The 18,011-nt window shown below is 55.4% G+C and overlaps 1 protein-coding gene across 1 annotated transcript; it reads left to right on the forward strand.

Annotated features, from left to right (window-relative positions):
- The first annotated feature begins 10,719 nt into the window (after positions 1–10,719).
- On the forward strand, positions 10,720–12,175 carry NPPB (natriuretic peptide B). Its single transcript, XM_041765055.1, has 3 exons — positions 10,720–10,970; positions 11,193–11,448; positions 12,014–12,175. The coding sequence occupies exons 1-3, from the start codon at positions 10,803–10,805 to the stop codon at positions 12,028–12,030; spliced, it is 441 nt and encodes a 146-aa protein (XP_041620989.1). The 5' UTR covers positions 10,720–10,802; the 3' UTR covers positions 12,031–12,175.
- Positions 12,176–18,011: the final 5,836 nt, after the last annotated feature.

Raw genomic sequence — 18,011 nt, forward strand, 5'->3', positions numbered from 1 at the left:
GCACAGACCTGACTACGGCCCTCACCTTGGAGCTGGGAATAGCCGAGCCCCTCGGTGGGTCCCCGAGAGCACGAGTCACCTGTCAGTGACCACGAACAAACAGTGTTCGAGAGGGTCCTTAACCGGTTTGCCGTTCTGTCTGCAGCTACTTGGCGTCACACAACGGAAGCCGTCCTGTTGAGACGAGCGCAGGGGCCGCTGTTGGCCGGCTCTGCTCCGCAAGTGCTCCCACCCCGGGGATGTTCTTGTCGCTCTCCTCCCTCACTAGAGTTTCCTCTTGGGTGGCAAGTGCCTGACCCCCTCACCCCCACCAGGTGCCCCAGCAGAGCAACGGGGGTGCAGCCCTGTTCACAGGTTGCTCCCCCGATGGATCCGCACTTCCACGGGGAGCTGTCCCTCTGGCCTCCACTTCGGGGGTGGGCGGTGGGAGGTGAGCACAGTGGCCTCCAGGGAATGATGTGTGTGTATGTGGGGGGGAGCTCTGGGTATCGGGGGGTCACAGACTCAGAGACGGAAGGATGAAAGTCGGACCTTGGTTGTGCCTCTTTGCTGTGAGTCGAGACCCCGTGACTGAGCGTGTTGGTGTCTCGTGCTCTGGGAGGACGGGAGCCCCGTAGCCCTGGTTCCTGTTTGGTCCTGGTGCTGAGCAGGCGCTGCATGTCATGGACACTCAGCAAACAGCTGCAGGAGGGGTGGATGAGTTCCTCACTGTCCTCAGCTCCAGAATGGAGACTCAAATGCCCACTTGTATTATGCTGTGCTGTGTTAGTTGTCCGTCGCTATGTGACCAAGCAGCCCAAACTTAATGACCTAGAAAAAGTAGGTATCGGACCCACAGGTTATCTGCGGGTGAGGAATCTGGGGTGGCTGAGGCCCCTCGCATGATTACTGTCAGGCTGTCCACAGAGGCTGCAATCTGAAGGCCCGACTGGGGCTGGAGGATCCGATTTCCTGTTCGCCAACATGGGCTCGACAGATTTCTCGGTGGAAATTACATATAATAACCACGTGTTACATAGTCATATACAGTAATTCTAAAAATAACGGGCCTGATTGCTCTTGAATTGCGTGTCTATTTTGCGCAGGTCCTGAGACAAACGTCTTACACATCTTATTCCATTTAATCTTTCAACCATCTCGAGAGGTAGGTGCTGTTACTACAGACGAGGCAAGGGGAGGCTAAAGTCGCTTGCCCCAGGGATTCAGCTAACATTCGGTCGTCAGCCGCTGCGTGACAAATCGCCCCAACATTTAGCAGCTTGAAGGGACAACAGTCATTTTGCTCTCTCATGGTTTCTGTGGGTCAAGAGTTTGGGAAAGGCTCATGGGGTTTCGGTTCAGGGTCTTTTTTTTTTTTTTAAGATTTTATTTATTTATTCATGACAGAGAGAGAGAGAGAGAGAGAGAGGCAGAGATACAGGCAGAGGGAGAAGTAGGCTCCAAGCAGGGAGCCCGATGCCGTACTCGATCCCGGATCCCCAGGATCACACCCCAAGCTGAAGGGGGTGCTAAACTGCTGAGCCACCGGGGCTGCCCTCTTTTCTTTTTTTTTTTTTTTTAAGATATTATTTATTTATTCCTGAGAGACACAGGGAGAGAGGCAGAGACACAGGCAGAGGGAGAAGCAGGCTCCCTGTAGGGAGCCTGATTCGGGACTCGATCCCAGGACCCGGGGTCACGCCTTGGGCCGAAGGCAGATGCTCAACTGCTGAGCCACCCAGGCGTCCCTTGGTTCAGGGTCTTTGATGCCACTGCAGACAGATGGTGGCTGGGGCTGGAGCGGGTGGGGCTGGGCAGTCATTTCTGTCTCTTCATGTGGCTTCGGGCTCCTCCAGGTGGGGCCACGTTGGGCCTCCTCACGGCTCAGGCCTCCAGCCCCAGGATTCTGGACAGCAAAGCGGAAGCTGCTTCACCACCATGGCCCAGCCTGAGAGCGCTGGGTCCCTCCTGCATAATCACAAGCCTGCCCAGATTCCAGAGGGGGGAGCCTGGGCTCCGGTTCGATGGGAGGGAGAGTTCAAGTCCCTTTGTAGGAAGAGTGTGCCGCGGGGGAGACCTCGCGCCCCACTAAAGGCTAAGTCCTCCAGGGACCTGAGCATAAACCGAAGGACACGGGAGCCCAGACCAAAGAGCCCTCGCAAATGCAAGGGGCCTGTGGCTGCCCCAACACAGCACCGCAAACTGTGCGGCTTAACACAGCGAAAACGGATTCTCTCCTGGCTCCGGAAGCGGAAGCCCGAGAGCGAGGTGGTGGCAGGGCCCTGCTCTCTCTGCAGGCTCCAGCGACCTCTCCTTGCCCCTTGCGGCTGCTCGTGGCCGCTGGAACTCCTTGGCTTGAGGACGCACTGCTCCCAGCTCTGTGCCCCTGGGTGTCCCTATCTGTGACTCTTCTTGTCTTCTAAGGAGACCAGTCATGTTGGATTTAGGGCTCACCCTACTGCAGTGTGTTCTCGTCTGAACTAATTACATCGGCAAAGATCCTATTTCCAAATAAAGTCGTATTCTGAGGTGCTGGGTGGACATGAATTCTGGGGGGACACTGTCCCAGTACGATGTCCCTGTCTGATTCTCCTGTCCCTCTTATCATTCTCTTTTTAATGAGGGAACACGGCTCCAACCATGGGGACAGGTCCCCAGATGTGTGCCGGAGGATGCGACTGGCTTCGGAGGGCCCGGGGCTCTGAGCCCGCCAGGAACAGGCCCCTTCACCGGGAGTAACGTCAGGGGACAAAAGCCAGCTGGACCGACCCATTGGCGCCGCGCCAGCGCCTCCCCCACTCCCCACGGGGGCCGCAGTGTCCCAGAGCCACCTCCCGCACACCGGCCGGCCCTGCTCCCTCCCGCCTGACCGTCCCCAAGCACAGAGTGTCCTCTCCTCCGACAGCTCTATTAATATCCCCCACGAGGATGTTCCGGGACGGCCATTCATGATCTCGGCCTCCGGGTACCCCCCCTCCGTACCCCCCACTCCGAGCCATTCATGAGCGTGACCTCGGGCCTGGCCGGCTCCCTGCATCTCTCCTGTGCCCTCCCTCTGTTTTCTGCTCTCTCGCCCCCTCCCCTCTCCACTTCCAGAGCCTACAGGGTCTAAGCCAGTGTGCTGGTCCCCCAGGTGACCCCCCGAGCTAGAGGGAGATGCGCACTGTCCAGCCCTTTCCAGGGGCTGTGGTGTGAGCAGCGCCCCCTGCGGGTGTGCGAGCGGCAGCGGGGAGCCATGCTGTCCCTGTGTGTCAGGTCCCTGAGGCCACGACGGTCCCTGGCTCATTCTCCTGACGCCCGTGACAAAGACTGTCAGCTGCTGTAGTCCTCTTGGGGAGGCCAATGACTCAGCATCGAGACCCCTGAACACGCTCATGCCTTCAATTCAGCCGGTCTTTCTTGGGCACGTATCCTGAGCAAACTATCTCGAGAAGTGGTTCTCGACCAAGGGCGATTTCGACCCGATCCGAGGACACTTGACAACATCTGGAGACGTCTTTGGGCTTCGCAGTTTGGGTGAGAAGGACGCTACTGCATGTCGGGAGACCGGAGGCTGCTAAGGATCCTGTACGCAGGACAGTTCCCCTCACCCCAACGAGGAGTGATCTGGCCCCGACACTGATGGGGTGGACATTGAGGAACCCACACCTAAAAGGACAAAAAGCCTACACATATAAAGATTTTTATTTTTTATTTTATTTATTTTTAAAAAAAATTTTTTTTAAAATTTTTATTTATTTATGATAGTCACACACACACACACAGAGAGAGAGAGAGAGAGAGAGAGAGAGAGAGAGAGAGGCAGAGACACAGGCAGAGGGAGAAGCAGGCTCCATGCACCAGGAGCCTGATGTGGGATTCGATCCCGGGTCTCCAGGATCGCGCCCTGGGCCAAAGGCAGGCGCCAAACCGCTGCGCCACCCAGGGATCCCATATATATAAAGATTTTTATAGCAGCGTTATTTTTTTAAAGTTTATTTATGCTTTTAGTAATCTCTATACCCAACGTGGGGCTCAAACTCATGACTCTGAGATCACTCCTGTTCTTCCGACTGAGCCAGCCAGGTGTCCCTGTAGCAGTATTACTTAAACTAACAGCAACAGGGCAGCCCGGGTGGCCCAGCGGTTTAGCGTCGCCTTCAGCCCAGGGCGTGATCCTGGAGTCCCGGGATCGAGTCCCACATCGGGCTCCCTGCATGGAGCCTGCTTCTCCCTCTGCCTGTGTCTCTGCCCCTCTTTCTGTCTCTATGTCTCTCATGAATAAGTAAATAAAATCTTTAAAGATAATTGACAACAACAAAAAATTCTAGGTGTTATCTATCAAATTAAAAAATAATTATATAAAAAAAATAAAAAAAAATAATTATATTAAGAATATCAAATTCAGTGGATTATAAAATGACCACTTAAAAAGATAAATGATAAAAAAATAAATAAAAATAAAAAGATAAATGATAGCTCTTTAGCAACACTGATAACTATATTAAAACTTATATATAAATATTGTATATAATTATACATATACAAATTCCTCAAATGATTGAACGTACAGTTGCTATATGACCCGTCCATTCCACTCCGAGGTGTACACGCCCGAGAGAGATGAAAGCGCGTGTCCTCGCAGAGACCGCCTGAGTGTTCATTCTGGTGTTATTCGTAACAGCCTAAAGGTGAGAGTAACTTAAAAGGTGGATGAATGGTTAAACAAAATGTGGTTTGTCCACGCAGCGGGATATTATTTGGCTGTAGAAGGAATGAAGTTCTCAGCCATGCTGCAACGTGGATGGACCTTGCAAACATTATGCTAAGTGAAAGAAGCCAAACACAGAAGGTTACAAATCTATGACCCCGATTTATATGAAATATCCAGAATAGGCAAATCTATGGAGATGGAAAGAAAAGTGGTTGCTTAGGGCTGGTGATGAGGGGTGACGGATTATAGCAACAGGGACTTGGGTTTCTTTGAGGTGATGCAAATGTTCTAAAATTGTCTGTGATGATGGGTGCATGTATCTGTGACTATAATAAAAGCCGCTGAAGTGTACACTTTATTTTTTATAAAGATTTTATGTATTTATTTGGGAAAGAGAGAGAGAATGAGCAGAGGGAGATGGGGAAGCAGACGTCCCGCTGAGCAGGGGGCCTGACGTGGGGCTCGATCCCATGACCTGGGGTCATGACCTCAGTGGAAAGCAGATGCTTAACCAGCTGAGCCATCCAGGGGCCCCAAATCATACACTTTAAATGGATGAATTGTATCTCAATAGAAATGTTTCAAAAATACATGTGTATATGCATTAAGTGATGTAAATGCAAAAAGGAAGGTAAACACATTCACCTATTACTCAGTCAACACGTGTCTAAGGAGGCCGCTTCCGTGCGTCTGGCCCTGCGCCAGCCATCCCAGGTACAAACTGGGCAAGCCTGACTCATGCCCTGCGCAGCTTCCACCCCAGCAGGGAAAACTGACAGCCGCTGGATAGTTATGCTACGGGGTCGGGAGACTCAGTGGAAGTCCATATACCAGATGCACTGGGGAAGGGTCTTCTGGGATGGCCATTGATGACCTGGGCCTCTGTGCATCCTCCACTTCAAGCCATTCACGATGGCGGAGCGGGGTGGTGTGTGGTTGGCAAGGTCGATGCCGGTGTCCCAGCATCAAGCAAACGTGACACCAAGCTGAGCAGAGCTTCCCAGACAGAGACAGCAGACACACTGTGAAGGGCCTAGGTCTCAAGGACTGTTGGTCTGTTGGCTCGGGGGAGCTCAGCTATAAAGCTTGTGCCCAGAGAAGTGGAAACGAGGTGCAGCGCCCTGTGAGGGCACTTGTGAGGCAGGCTAGGAGGTTTGGGTGAAGGTGAGCAGAGAGCTTGGTACAGTGAGACCAGCATTTGGCAGCGGGGTGGGGGGTTGCATTATGGTGAGTGATGGCCTCCAAAAAGGTATGTCCACGTCCTCACCCCGGCACCTGTGAATGTAACCCTCCTTGGAAGGAAGGTCTTCGGAGATGTAATGAAATTACAGATTTTTTTTAAGGGGGGGGCGGGCTGAGTGGCTCAGCTGGTTAAGCATCTGCCTTTGGCTCAGGTCATGATCCCAGGGTCCTGGGATTGAGCCCAGCATTGGGCTTCTTTCTCAGTGAGGAGCCTGCTTCTCCCTCTCCACCCATTACCCCAGCCTGTGCTCTCTCTTTCTCCCTTGCTGTCTCTCTCTCTCAGTCTGTCAAATAAATAAAATCTTAAAAAACGAGAGAGAAATTAAAGGTCTTGAGATGAAGTCATCCTGGATAAGAAGCAGGCCCTATGTCCAATGACAGGCCCTATGTCCTATGTCCTTGTCCTTATGAAAGAAAAGGAGAAGGGGATTTGAGACACAGACGCAGAGGAGCCTCGATGACCTGGAATGGTGCACCCGGAGCCACCAGGAGCTGGAAGAGGCCTGGGAGGATCCTCCCCTGGAGTCTTCCGAGGGATGGAGGCCTAGCCAACAACTTTGGTTCTGGACTTGCGGCCGCCGGAAGAGTGAGAGAATTTCTGCCGTTTTAAGCCGCTGAGCGTGTGGTAATTTGTTATGGTGTAGGCGACATCCCAGGACCCCGAGGGATGGGACTTCCCTTCCTACCACCGTACAGCTCGCCCTTGAGGCTGGAGACCAGGCCTCGTTCCCAGGGAAGACTCGCTGCCGGGTGTACCGGTGAGGGTCCGTTAGAGACAAGAACCACACCAGTTATTTCAACAGAGGGAATTTAATATGTAAATCTGTTAATTAAGCAACGAAAATCTGAAAAAGCAGAAAAGAGAACGCTAGGTGTCAGGGCGGGGGGAGAAGCAAAGCACGAAGTAGCTATTCACCCCCTTCCCCTATTGGGGTAACACAGGGGAAAGGTGGGAATTATTCAAGTTTGGCAGCTTGAAGGTTGGTGCAGAGGCAGCAGAGGTACCTGGTGTCAGCGGAGCACGAGCCTCTTTGACCTTAGACACGCCGGTGGCCTCCGCTGTGCGCGAGGTAACGTTAGCCAAAGTCCTAAGGAGAAGGCTGTGCTCTGTGGAGCCCTCACTGCGTGTCCGAGCCCATTTCCCACCGCTGCCCCCACTCCCAGGGGTGGCCTCTTTGCCGCGCTCCGACACGCCGGATTCACTGTGGGGCCTTGGCGCCGCCTGGTCCCTTCGTCGGGCTCATGTTTGTTGGAGACCGTCAACACTTTGCCGTGCTGGCCCTGTAGGTCTCCACCAGGAAACTGTTGTCGACTCTAGCGACAGGGTCACTCACACGGTGCCCATCAGTGAGGGCTACCCCCGGCCACGCCAGCTGGCATCCAGACCCGGCTGGCTGACCCTGAAGGACCGCCGCAAGATGTTCAGGGAGCCTGGCTGCAGCTCCAGCACCCCGGGGGAGCGGAAATCCTGTGTGACATCATCACGGAGAAGCTGGGCTAGGGTGCCTTGGACTTGGAGCAGGAGATGACCGCCACGGCGCTGTCCCCCTCCCTGGAGAAGAGCTACGAGCCGCTCGTCAGGTGGTGATCACCACTGGCCATGAGCAGCTCCATGGCCCCAAGCATTCTTGCACTTCTGGCGCCTGGGTATGGAGTCTGTGGGATCCTCGAGGCCACCTTCAACTCCACCATGAGGTGTGACGCTGACATCCAGAAGGACCTCTACACTGTCACGGTGTGGTCTGCTGGGACCATCATGTACCCCCTTGTCATCTCTGTCTTGCTCATCTGACAGGGTTGGGAAAGTCTGAGCCTCAAGGACCCCCTTCCTTCCTTCCTTCCTTCCTTCCTTCCTTCCTTCCTTCCTTCCTTCCTTCCTTCCTTCCTTCTTTTCCTTCCTTCCTTCTTTTTATTTATTTTTTATTTTTTTTTCTTTTTATTTATTTTTTAAAAATTATTTATTCATGAGAGACACAGAGAGAGAGGCAGAGACACAGGCAGAGGGAGGAGCAGGCTCTCCGTGGGGAGCCCGACATGGGACTCGATCCCAGGACCCCGGGGTCACGCCCTGAGCTGAAGGCAGACGCTCCACCCCTGAGCCCCCCAGGCTCTTTCTTTCTTTTTTAAAATAAGATTTTATTTTTAAAGTAATCTCTACACTCAATGTGGGGCTCGAACTCACAACTCTGAGATCAAGAGGCACATGCTCTACCGACCGAACCAGCCAGGATCGCCTTTCTCTGTTTTCCGTTCTTAACTGATGCTTTCCTGTCAGAATACAGTGGGTTGTTACTTGCCTTGAGTTGAGAAATGGTTTGCATTAACACCTGTAAATTTATTCCTCCTTTTAATTTATGTGAGGTTTTCGTATGCGACTCTCAATTCTTTAAGAGATGACAAATTTTGGTTTTTTACTGTCATGCGAGAACATTAGGCCCCGGCAATGCATCACTGTGGGAGGGAAATAAAGTGCTGCAGTAAACCGGAAAAAAAAAAAAAAAATTAGGCAGCTGTCTGCACAGGCCCCAGACCTTGGGCTTTTACTAATGGCTGCAATGTCTTGTCCTCAAGAAACATCTCTAAAAAGTTTTTAAAATATTTTTTAATTTATTCATTTGAGAGATGCAGAGAGCACAACCAATGGGAAAGGCAGAAGGGGGCAGCCCGGGGGGCTCAGCCTTCAACCCAGGGCGTGATCCTGGGGTCCTGGGATCGAGTCCCACGTCGGGCTCCCTGCATGGAGCCTGCTTCTCCCTCTGCCTGTGTCTCTGCCTCTCTCTCTCTCTGTGTCTCTCATGAATACATAGATAAAATCTTTAAAAAAAAAAAAAAAGAAAAGAAAGAAAGGCAGAAGAAGAAGCAGACTCCCCGCTGAGCTGGGAGCCCGACGTGGGACTTGATCTCAGGACCTGGAGATCACGACCCGAGCCAAAGGCAGACGCTCAACCATCTGAGCCACCCAGGTGCCCCTCAAGAAATACTTCTAAGAAAAAAGTGCGCAGTTTCTTTTGGGGACTGGGTCAGTTAAGTAGCTTCGGGATGGAAGTGACAGAAATCTAACTTAAGTTGGTCTGGGTGGAAAAGGGAGGGGGAGATTTATCAGCTCCCATGACCGCAAAGGCCAAAGTAGATTAACTTCAGGCGTTTATGGTCCGGGAGCTCTGATGATGCCGCTGCTGCCAGCTATAGAGACAATATGAGCCCAGGCCTTTGTGGAGGTGGTGGGAACACGCCCGCCCGCGCACACTCACACACACACACACACGACTCTGCAGCCTCCGGAATCCTCGCAGGACTGGCGTGGCCCCTCTACAGAGCCCTTACCCTCCTCCATCCTCATCTGCAAAATGGTCATCCTGGCCACGCTTTACATCCTTCTCCTTGCACACACAGCCACCAACTTACGCATCCCTCATGCCACAGCTTTCTGTACCTTCAGAGACGACAGTGGATTAATCTAATTCTGTCTTGCAATCACCCTGGCAGTGATTAAGAGCATCAGGTCTGGAGTCAGACTGCCTGGGTTGCAACCCAAGCTTTACCACTTGTCAACTGAGAGCGCAGATTAATTCCTCTGAGAATCAGTTTCCTCATTTGAAAAATGAAAACCGGTAACAGTATTTCTTCTCACATATTTGGCAGATGCTATTTTTCTAAGGAAAGATTTGCTTCGAGGCCATAGCTTCTGCCTCTTGCTGCCTTTTCTCCGTCACCCATATCTCACTCTCTCATCCTGCTGCTTGTCAACACAAGGCATCTGGAAGGGGTGGTGACATCAGTCATGCGTGCTTTAGGGGAGATTTAATCTGCTGTGTCTCTTCCCAGGGCCATTTTTCTTTGCAGCCTCATTTGTGATCACAGACAGGAGGTCGGGACCATCTGCTAACGGGAATTAGGTCATGGATGGTCAGATGAAGGAGGCACTGGGGAGGGGTGCTCCCCACACTTCTAGTGTCCTGCCAAATAGATAACCATCTTCCGGTCATCTTTGCCCTTTTTCCTGTCCTATGTTGGCTTGGTGGGGGGGCGGGGAGAGGAGGCGTTGGCACCTGGAGGAGGTTTGATAGACGGCATTCCTGGGTGACTTCATCTCTGGGCTTTGCCTCTCAAAATTCCAGCCAAATCAAGCCCTACCGTTTAAGGGATGGAAGCAGGGTCAGCATTCCAGAAGTTCCTTGTCATGCTCAGGCTTTTAATCAGATGACATTGGAAAATGAGCATCCTTGTGCAGGCGGTGGGTGCGGGGGGGGTGTCTCAGGGTCTCGTCCCTACTCCATGCTTGTCTTCCTGGCTGGACCTGAGTGGGGAGCTAGGCCTGAGGGGAGAAGAGCCAAGACCTTTTGGGTTGAGTTTGCTCAGATGGCTCAGCACCACGGACAGCGGCCGGGCCCCGGAGTGCAGCGCAGAGGAGGCGAGGGGGGGACGCGGAGGGGGGCGCGCCGCGGGTGGGCTGCGGGCTGGGGCTCCTCTGCTCTGAGTCACCCGGCGCCCCGCACTCCTGGAGCTGTCTCTCCGCGCTCCAGGGATGCTTGGGGGCGGAGGAAAGGCAGGGAAGGAGGGAGCCGAGGAGGCCGAGGACCTGTTGGTGTCCCCCTCCGGCCCCACCCCCGGGGGCCAGGCCCATTTCTATACAAGGCCTGCTCTCCAGCCTCCACCCGGCGGCATGGTCGCAGGCGCGGAGGGGCGCATTCCCCCGCCCTGAGCTCAGCCGGCCGGAATGCGGCCGATAAATCAGAGATAACCCCAGGCGCGGGATAAGGGATAAAAAGCCCCCGTTGCCGCGGGATCCAGGAGAGCACCCGCTGCCCCGAAGCGGTGACACCCCACCCCAGTCGCAGCGCAGCAGCTCAGCAGCCGGACGTCTCTTTCCCCACTTCTCTCTAGAGACATGGAGCCCTGCGCAGCGCTGCCCCGGGCCCTCCTGCTCCTCCTGTTCTTGCACCTGTCGCCACTCGGAGGCCGCCCCCACCCGCTGGGTGGCCGCGGCCCCGCCTCGGAAGCCTCGGAAGCCTCCTCGGAAGCCGCCTCGGAAGCCTCAGGACTGTGGGCTGTGCAGGTGAGCGCTCAGCCTGCCTGAAGGCCGCGGCGGGTGGCAGCAGGTCACGGGGGCTTAGCCACTGTCCCAAGTCCTCAGTCTCCCTTGGGAATTAGTGATAAGGGAATCAGAAAGTGACGAGATTGGGTGCCAGGACTCCATACCCAAGGTGGCGGCTTCACTTGGGTGCAAGGGTGGTTCCGCCCCGGCGTGGGTTCCTGAGGCTCAGGCCGTCCATTGCAGGAGCTGCTGGGCCGTCTGAAGGACACAGTTTCAGAGCTGCAGGCAGAGCAGTTGGCCCTGGAACCCCTGCACCGGAGCCACAGCCCCACAGAAGCCCCGGAGGCCGGGGAGGAACGCCCCGTGGGGGTCCTTGCACCCCGTGACAATGTCCTCCAGGCCTTGAGAAGACTACGCAGCCCCAAGATGATGCACAAGTCAGGGTGCTTTGGCCGGAGGCTGGACCGGATTGGCTCCCTCAGTGGCCTGGGCTGCAATGGTAAGCTGCCTCCCTGCCGCCTTGGCTCCCCCTCCCCAGGCCCCTGGGTTCGACCCTTGGAACCCCTTCTGGGTTTGTTGTCTCAGGGGATCACACTCTGAGGAAAGGACATCTGGACATCGCTCCTTCTTGCTGACAGTCCTAAGGGCCAAGGTGTACGTTTCTGGAAATACTACGTGTGGACATCGTTGTCCAGGGTCCCTACCCACCTCCTAGCCCCCTCCTGCCTCCCGCACCCAAAGGGGCAGAATCATCTTAGGATGGAATCCAGTCATTGTCTGGAAGCGTCTCCTTGGAGCAGAAAGAGTCCTAAACATCGTCCTCGTAGCTCTCTCTGTCTGTCTGTAGCCACGAAGGCAGAGGTCAGGGTCACCAGGGCAGTGATGATTCCCAGTTAACAGAGGAGGAGACTGAGGTCTAGAGAGATGGATTATTCCAAACCTCAAACATCCAGATTGGCTGAGGGTGGGGGTTGGTGGCAGGGATGGCCCCTGGGGTTGGGAAGCTCAGATCCTGCCTCAGTCTCCCACCTGACGCCATCATCCCCCTCTCTCTCCTCCCACAGTGCTGAGAAAGTATTAAGAGGAAGTCCCGGCTGCAGACATCTGCATCGGATTCTTCAGCAGCCCCCTGAGCCCCTTGGAAGCAGATCTTATTTATTCGTATTTATTTATTTATTTATTTCGATTGTTTTATATAAGATGATTCCGATCCCTGAGCACGGATTTTCCACGGTGAAATAAAGTCAACCTTAGAGCTTCTTTTGAAACCGATTTGTCCCTGTGCATTAAAAGTAACACATCATTTAAAAAAACGAAACCCCCAAACCGCAAACCCTTTTGTTTTCTTGAAGCTTCCAAGGATGTCTTAATGGCGGGGTGGGGACACGGCGTCAGGGCTGGTCAAGCAGGAGCGGGGGCGCCTTCCTTCTCCTGAAGAGTTTTTCATGCTCTGAAACGTCTATAAATACCCCAAGCACTCAAGACACTTTGCAGGAACTGCTCTTCAAAGCTGGTGGTTTCTCCCTGGGAGTGGAAATGGGCCCTGATACGTTCGTTGGTGCAAGCGAGGGTGTGTGTCGGCCTTTGCTTTACTAGTTTCCCCTCTGCCCGGAATTGTGTGATCGATCGATCGGACACGCTCTCCCCGGTGGTTTTGTTTCCAGGAGGGCTAAGGGGAAATCTCAGAGATTAGGGGCCGTGTGTGGGTGTGAGACACGCTGGCTTGCACGCACCTCTAAATGGGGGTGAGCTCTCCACTCTGCCCCAAACCTCAGCTTCCAGTCTTCGATTCCTGATGTCATCCCGAGAAGGACTTTAAAACCCTGAGATTAATGGTGTTTCCATGTCTCAAGCCCAGAGGTGTAGACGTGTCTGACAAAGGCCCAGCGTTCCAGGGCGCCCCTCTCTGCGGGCTCCGCATCTTTACTTCTCTGCCTCGGAGAGAGAAACGTCTCCTTCTAGGGCAGAAAAGGAGCAGCCACCAGAATCCTACTGTGTCGCCTTATTCAGCAGGGAGTCCGTGGGGGTCACTGTCCTGTCCTCTGTAGCCCCCCCTCGCCCCCGTTCCCATGCAACCTGCCTCGCAGGCATCCGGGGCTGCGCTCCCCTGCTTTCGGGCTTCCAGGACTCGGCTCACGTAGCCCGTCTGCGCAGAATGCCTTTTGTGACCCTAGCTCTGCAGAGGGCACAGGACCATTCTTATCTCCATTTGGTGGGTGAGAAAACGGGGACCCAGAAAACCGAAGCCTCCCACCCGGCAGCGGGTGGCCACAAACACCAGCCCCGAGATGTGCGTGGAGAGGCAGAGACTCTGGAGCCTGTGCTCTTTCCTGCGCTCCTGGCCTTGACCTTCACCTCCTGACCTCTCCGCTGCTCTCAGCAGATGTTTCTCCAAGAGCGAGCAAGGGGAACCCCGAGTGGCGTGGGCTCTGTGTTAGTTCTCATTTCAACGCAGCGCCTGCCAGAGGGTATGGATAGCCAACGACATCAGCTAAGATTTTTCTTTTTTTTTTTTTTTTTAGATTTTTCTTTATATTTTATTTTATTTTTATTTATTTATTTATGATAGTCACACACAGAGAGAGAAAGAGAGAGAGGCAGAGACACAGGCAGAGGGAGAAGCAGGCTCCACGCAGGGAGCCCGACGTGGGATTCGATCCCGGGTCTCCAGGATCGCGCCCTGGGCCAGAGGCAGGTGCCAAACCGCTGCGCCACCCAGGGATCCCTTTTTAGATTTTTCAAATGAGGTTTAGGAGTGAGTTACTTTCTAATAAGACCGTGAGCCACCGTTGCCTGGCGTCTCTGACCCGGGGAAGGCGACGAGTGCTCGGTGTAGTCGACTTTCACAGGGGCCTCAGTATGCCACAGGTACAGTTCTGCTAACTCGTATAGTCCTTGCAACAAATCCTTTCTTTAAAAAATTTAATTAATTTATTTATTCATGAGAGGCAGAGACACAGGCAGAGGGAGAAGCAGGCTCTTTGTGGGGAACCCGAGCCTGGGACCCCAGGATCACGACCTGAGCCAAAGGCCGACAGAAGCTCAACTGCTGAGCCTCCCAGAAGAACTCTCCCTCTCCCTCATTTTAACAGAAGGGGAAACTGAGGTACAGGGAGGTGATGCAACTTGCTCAAGACCATGCAGTGAGCAAGTGGCAGAGCCAGAGTTCAAGGCCACACAGCCTGGCTCAGCACCCAGGCCCCTAATCCCTGCACCCCCGGCCCCTCCCAGGTCACTGAATCAGGCTTGCGGGTGGGAGGGCAAACTGCCCTCCTAAGGGCCTCATTCAGGGCAGCGTTTGGCGCCCCTGCCTGCGGGCAGCCTCCCCCCTTGCTCAGGGGATGAGGGCAGACCTCGCCCAGAACACCCGCGCCCCCGATCCAGCCAGCACGCAGAGTCCTTGCCGTCGAGTTTGGCTCATCCAGGTGGGAGCGTCTGTTGTTTGTACCTTTTCCCCAAGCAAAGGTCTAGGGAAGAGGACCCCAGAGAGAACTGCGAGGGAGCCAAATGTGTGTGCCTGAGATGCTGGGAGCCTGCGGTGCCCGTGGCGTCACAGCTCACCGAGCTCCCCAGGTGTCTGGTGTTTGTGGGAAGCGGCACACGTGCACCGTCTAAGATGCCCTTAAACCCCGCCCTCCCTCACCGTGACCCTGGCCCTTCAATGTTCCCCAGCACAGCCACAGCCATGGCCTCGACCTCCCTGGCTTCCCTATTACCAGTGTCGCCCAATGAAGCTGCCAGAGTTCGTCTCTCCACAGATGCTCGTCGCTACAAGCGTCCCAGAAAGATGGGCCGGTGAAAATAGAGCCCAGGGGGCCCAACCCCAGGCTTCAGAGCCGGAGGGACTCTCCGCGGAGGGTGGACGAGCTTTCCCGGGGGCCAAGTGTTGAGGCTACAGGAGTCAGGACAGCGCTGGGACTGAATGCCTTCTTGTGCCACCGAATCTGCACCTGTGACATCCTCCAGGGACGCTGAGCCTGCTCCATCCGTCTTGTGGCAGCTTCGACCCTCGGAGAAACTCTGACTCTCCTCCCGCAGAGCCAGACGTGACCAAGACCACAGACTCGGCCTCCTGGCTTGGTTCCCGCGGCAGGTCTCAGGCTTCTGCCTCCGCCTCGGGAGGACTTCTCATGTGCTCCCTTAGCTTGCACAACCAGTCTTGTGTCACTAGGTGACCCATTTCTCCCATCGGGGCAGGGACCAGCCCCCTGGACCTGCCTGGATGTTCCGGAACATTTCCGGGGTGCTGGCTCCCACCCTCACCGAGAGACCCTGATGGCGTGCGTCTTCCACCTCTCCCGGGGGTTCTCTGTGGGACGAGGGCTCGAGCCCCGCTTGGCCATGGTGGTCATTTCCTCCTCCTCCTGCCCACGTCTCCTGGGATTGTGTCCAAAGTAAACTACTTGTGCTTGGATCCTTGTCTCTGGTTCAGGAGAACCCAAACCCAGACACTCCCCAATGATTAAAGCTCCTCCAGGAGCTCCACCCTGGGTGATTAGAGCCCCTGGACTCTTCCTCGACGTCCTTCCTGCCGGACCACCCAGGCAGGCGCCGGGTCCACTCGCCTCGTTCCTAGCATCTCCTACACACAGCCCTTCACTTCCATTCCTGGCTTGTGTCCTCGTCACTCACGTTGACGTCCGCTCACCAGCCTTCTAACTGGCCTCTCCACTCCAGGCTCCCTCATCTGGTTCTTCCTGCATCAGGGGAGAAGGGGAACCTTCATGTTTTGGCCAGAGAGTGACGACTCCTCTCCGTGAAGGCCCCGGGGTGGGCGAGGTTCAGTCGTGGGCACTCAGGCATGTACCTCGGAGGCCTGGGTGCATAGGAGAGGCGCTGAAGGCACACGCGTGGATTCCACCGTTCGGAAAATATTTTCTTAAGAATCCGGATGCGTCAGCTCCGCGCTCGGCGCTGGAACAGCACGGCAGGGGCGTCCTGCGGCGACAAGCGCACTGCCGCGTACTCGGCCTGTGTCTCTGGCCTCCCAGAAATGCAGCCTAGGCATCGGCTGCCCGGTTCTCCGCGCTGCGGTCTGACCGCCTCTCTGCCTCCGTGTGCCACCAAGCCCCGTCCCCCAGCAGGCAGGGTCACCCGGAGAGATTGCCAAACCAGTTCCCAAATGGATGGAATCTCGGGTTCCCCCGCTACCACCTGAAGGAGCTCGGTAGTGCAGCCCAGAGGGAAGGGGAGTTCCTGGCCTTGGGGCAGTGGTGGGGTGCGGGTACGGAGTTAGAAAGGAGCCCACGGATAAAGTGTTTGCAATGGGCTGAATCCCCTCTCCCTAAAAGACATGTTGAAGTCCTGAACCCCCGGAACCTCAGAATGTGACCTTATTGCAAAGTAGACGGGGTGAGTTAACGCGAGGTCAGACCGGAGCAGCGTGGGCTCCCAATCCAGTAGGACTGGTGTCCTTATACGAAGAGGACAGAAAAACACAGAGCGAGGATGGCCTCTGAGGGCGGAGGCTGAGCCTGGGGGCTGCATCCACAAGGCGAGGACGCCGAGGGCCGGCAGGTGCCGGAGGTGGGAGGAGGCAAGGAAGTCTCCCCATCACAGGGTTCGGGGGGAGTGTGGCCTCCCCGACACCTCGATTCTGGACTTCTGGCCTCCAGCACCGGGAGACAACAGGCTTTGGGCACCGGAGGGCCTCTAGTCTGTGGCACTTTGTTAGAGCCGCCCTGGGGACCTAACGTACTGCCCTCACCCTGCTCTCCCCTCATGCTCCCCCAGGCGCCGGGCTCCAGGAAGCTCCGTGGGGATGTCCGGCCGGACCCTCCGAACACTAAGGTGGCCAGCTTGGGAGCGTATCACCTTCTGTTTGCTCTCCCTCTTCTTCCGTGATGGGCAGCCTCTGAGGGGGCCCCGCAGCCCCCCACCTCCTGGACCCCAAGCCCTTGTGTAATCCCCGCGCAGCACGACAAAGATGTTGGGATGCCGCTTCCAAGGCGAGGTTACCGAGACTTTCCATAACCTCTGTCTCTACCAGAGGAAGTCAGCTGCACGGCTCCAGAGGGGCCCCGACTGCTGAGTAACGGGCGTCTCCGGCCAGTGGTCACCCCGGAGCTGAGGTCCGTCAGTGGACGGACGGGTGACCCCGAGAGAGATGGTCCAGCCGAGCCTGGCGCTCACTGCAGCCCCAGCCAACACCTTCCCGTAGCCCGTGAGAGCCCCGAGCCGGGGGCCCGCAGCTGGGCGGGCCTGATTCCTCACCCACAGGACTGGCAGGTGAAGGGCGTGTGTCCTTTCAGGTTGCTAAGGTTCGGGGTAACTTGTTACACAGCAGGAGTTAAATAATACCCGGCCTCGTGTCTCTTTTCTCCTCGCTCTCGCTTTCCTTGAACTTTGGCAACTGAACTTTGGCCTTGAGCCTTGCTTTCTAGGGAACCTGCCGCCAACTTCCAGTCCCGGTGACCTCCACGCTGTGCCAAAGAAACAGAACATCGTTTTCAAAGTCAGAGACAACCATCCCTAAGTATGCACCGGGGCCTTACCGACTTCTCCCAACTGGGGCTTCTGCTTTAGACCACTTGCGTCCGACGCCATCACGCCGTGCCCGTGCCGGGTTTCTCACACCAGCCTTGTGCAAGTGTTACACTGCTGGGGTCTCACGGCCCCGGAAGCAGCCCGCGGCATCCCCATGGAGGATCCTAAAACAGAAACCCTGAGATGGAAACTAGAGACGCCCCAATTCTGGGCTCCCCCACCCATTTGCAGGGCTCATTCCATCCTATGACTAAGGCAACTTCTTTCCAGTGATCGGGAAATAAAGGCTCTTGACTTTTTGGCTAATGAGGGAGGTGGGGGTGGGAGGTGGATCTGGTTTTCTCTGCTTTTTGCTTTTCTTCCGTCTCACTCCTCCAGGCTGGCTTCCCAACGCTCTGTTAAAGATCGACTCCTCCCAGCTGAGGAGGGGCGTGGGAAAGAAGGGAAACTTGACGTCAGGCCATTTTCGGTTACAGGCACAAAGCAAAGCTTTGCGAGGGTCAGGGTGATAAGGGTATTTGAGGCTTGTCTTCCTACTAAGCCTTGTCAGGGCAGGAGCTGCTGTTGGTTCTGCGT

This window comes from Vulpes lagopus, chromosome 8 (genome assembly GCF_018345385.1).
Source record: "Vulpes lagopus strain Blue_001 chromosome 8, ASM1834538v1, whole genome shotgun sequence".
Taxonomy (NCBI): Eukaryota; Metazoa; Chordata; class Mammalia; order Carnivora; family Canidae; genus Vulpes; species Vulpes lagopus.

Excerpts from the sequence above, each read along its gene's own strand:
- NPPB (XM_041765055.1), top strand. The coding sequence starts at position 10,803 with ATGGAGCCCTGCGCAGCGCTGCCCCGGGCCCTCCTGCTCCTCCTGTTC. Across the intron at positions 10,971-11,192 it reads CAGGACTGTGGGCTGTGCAG|GAGCTGCTGGGCCGTCTGAA; the intron begins GTGAGCGCTCAG and ends CGTCCATTGCAG.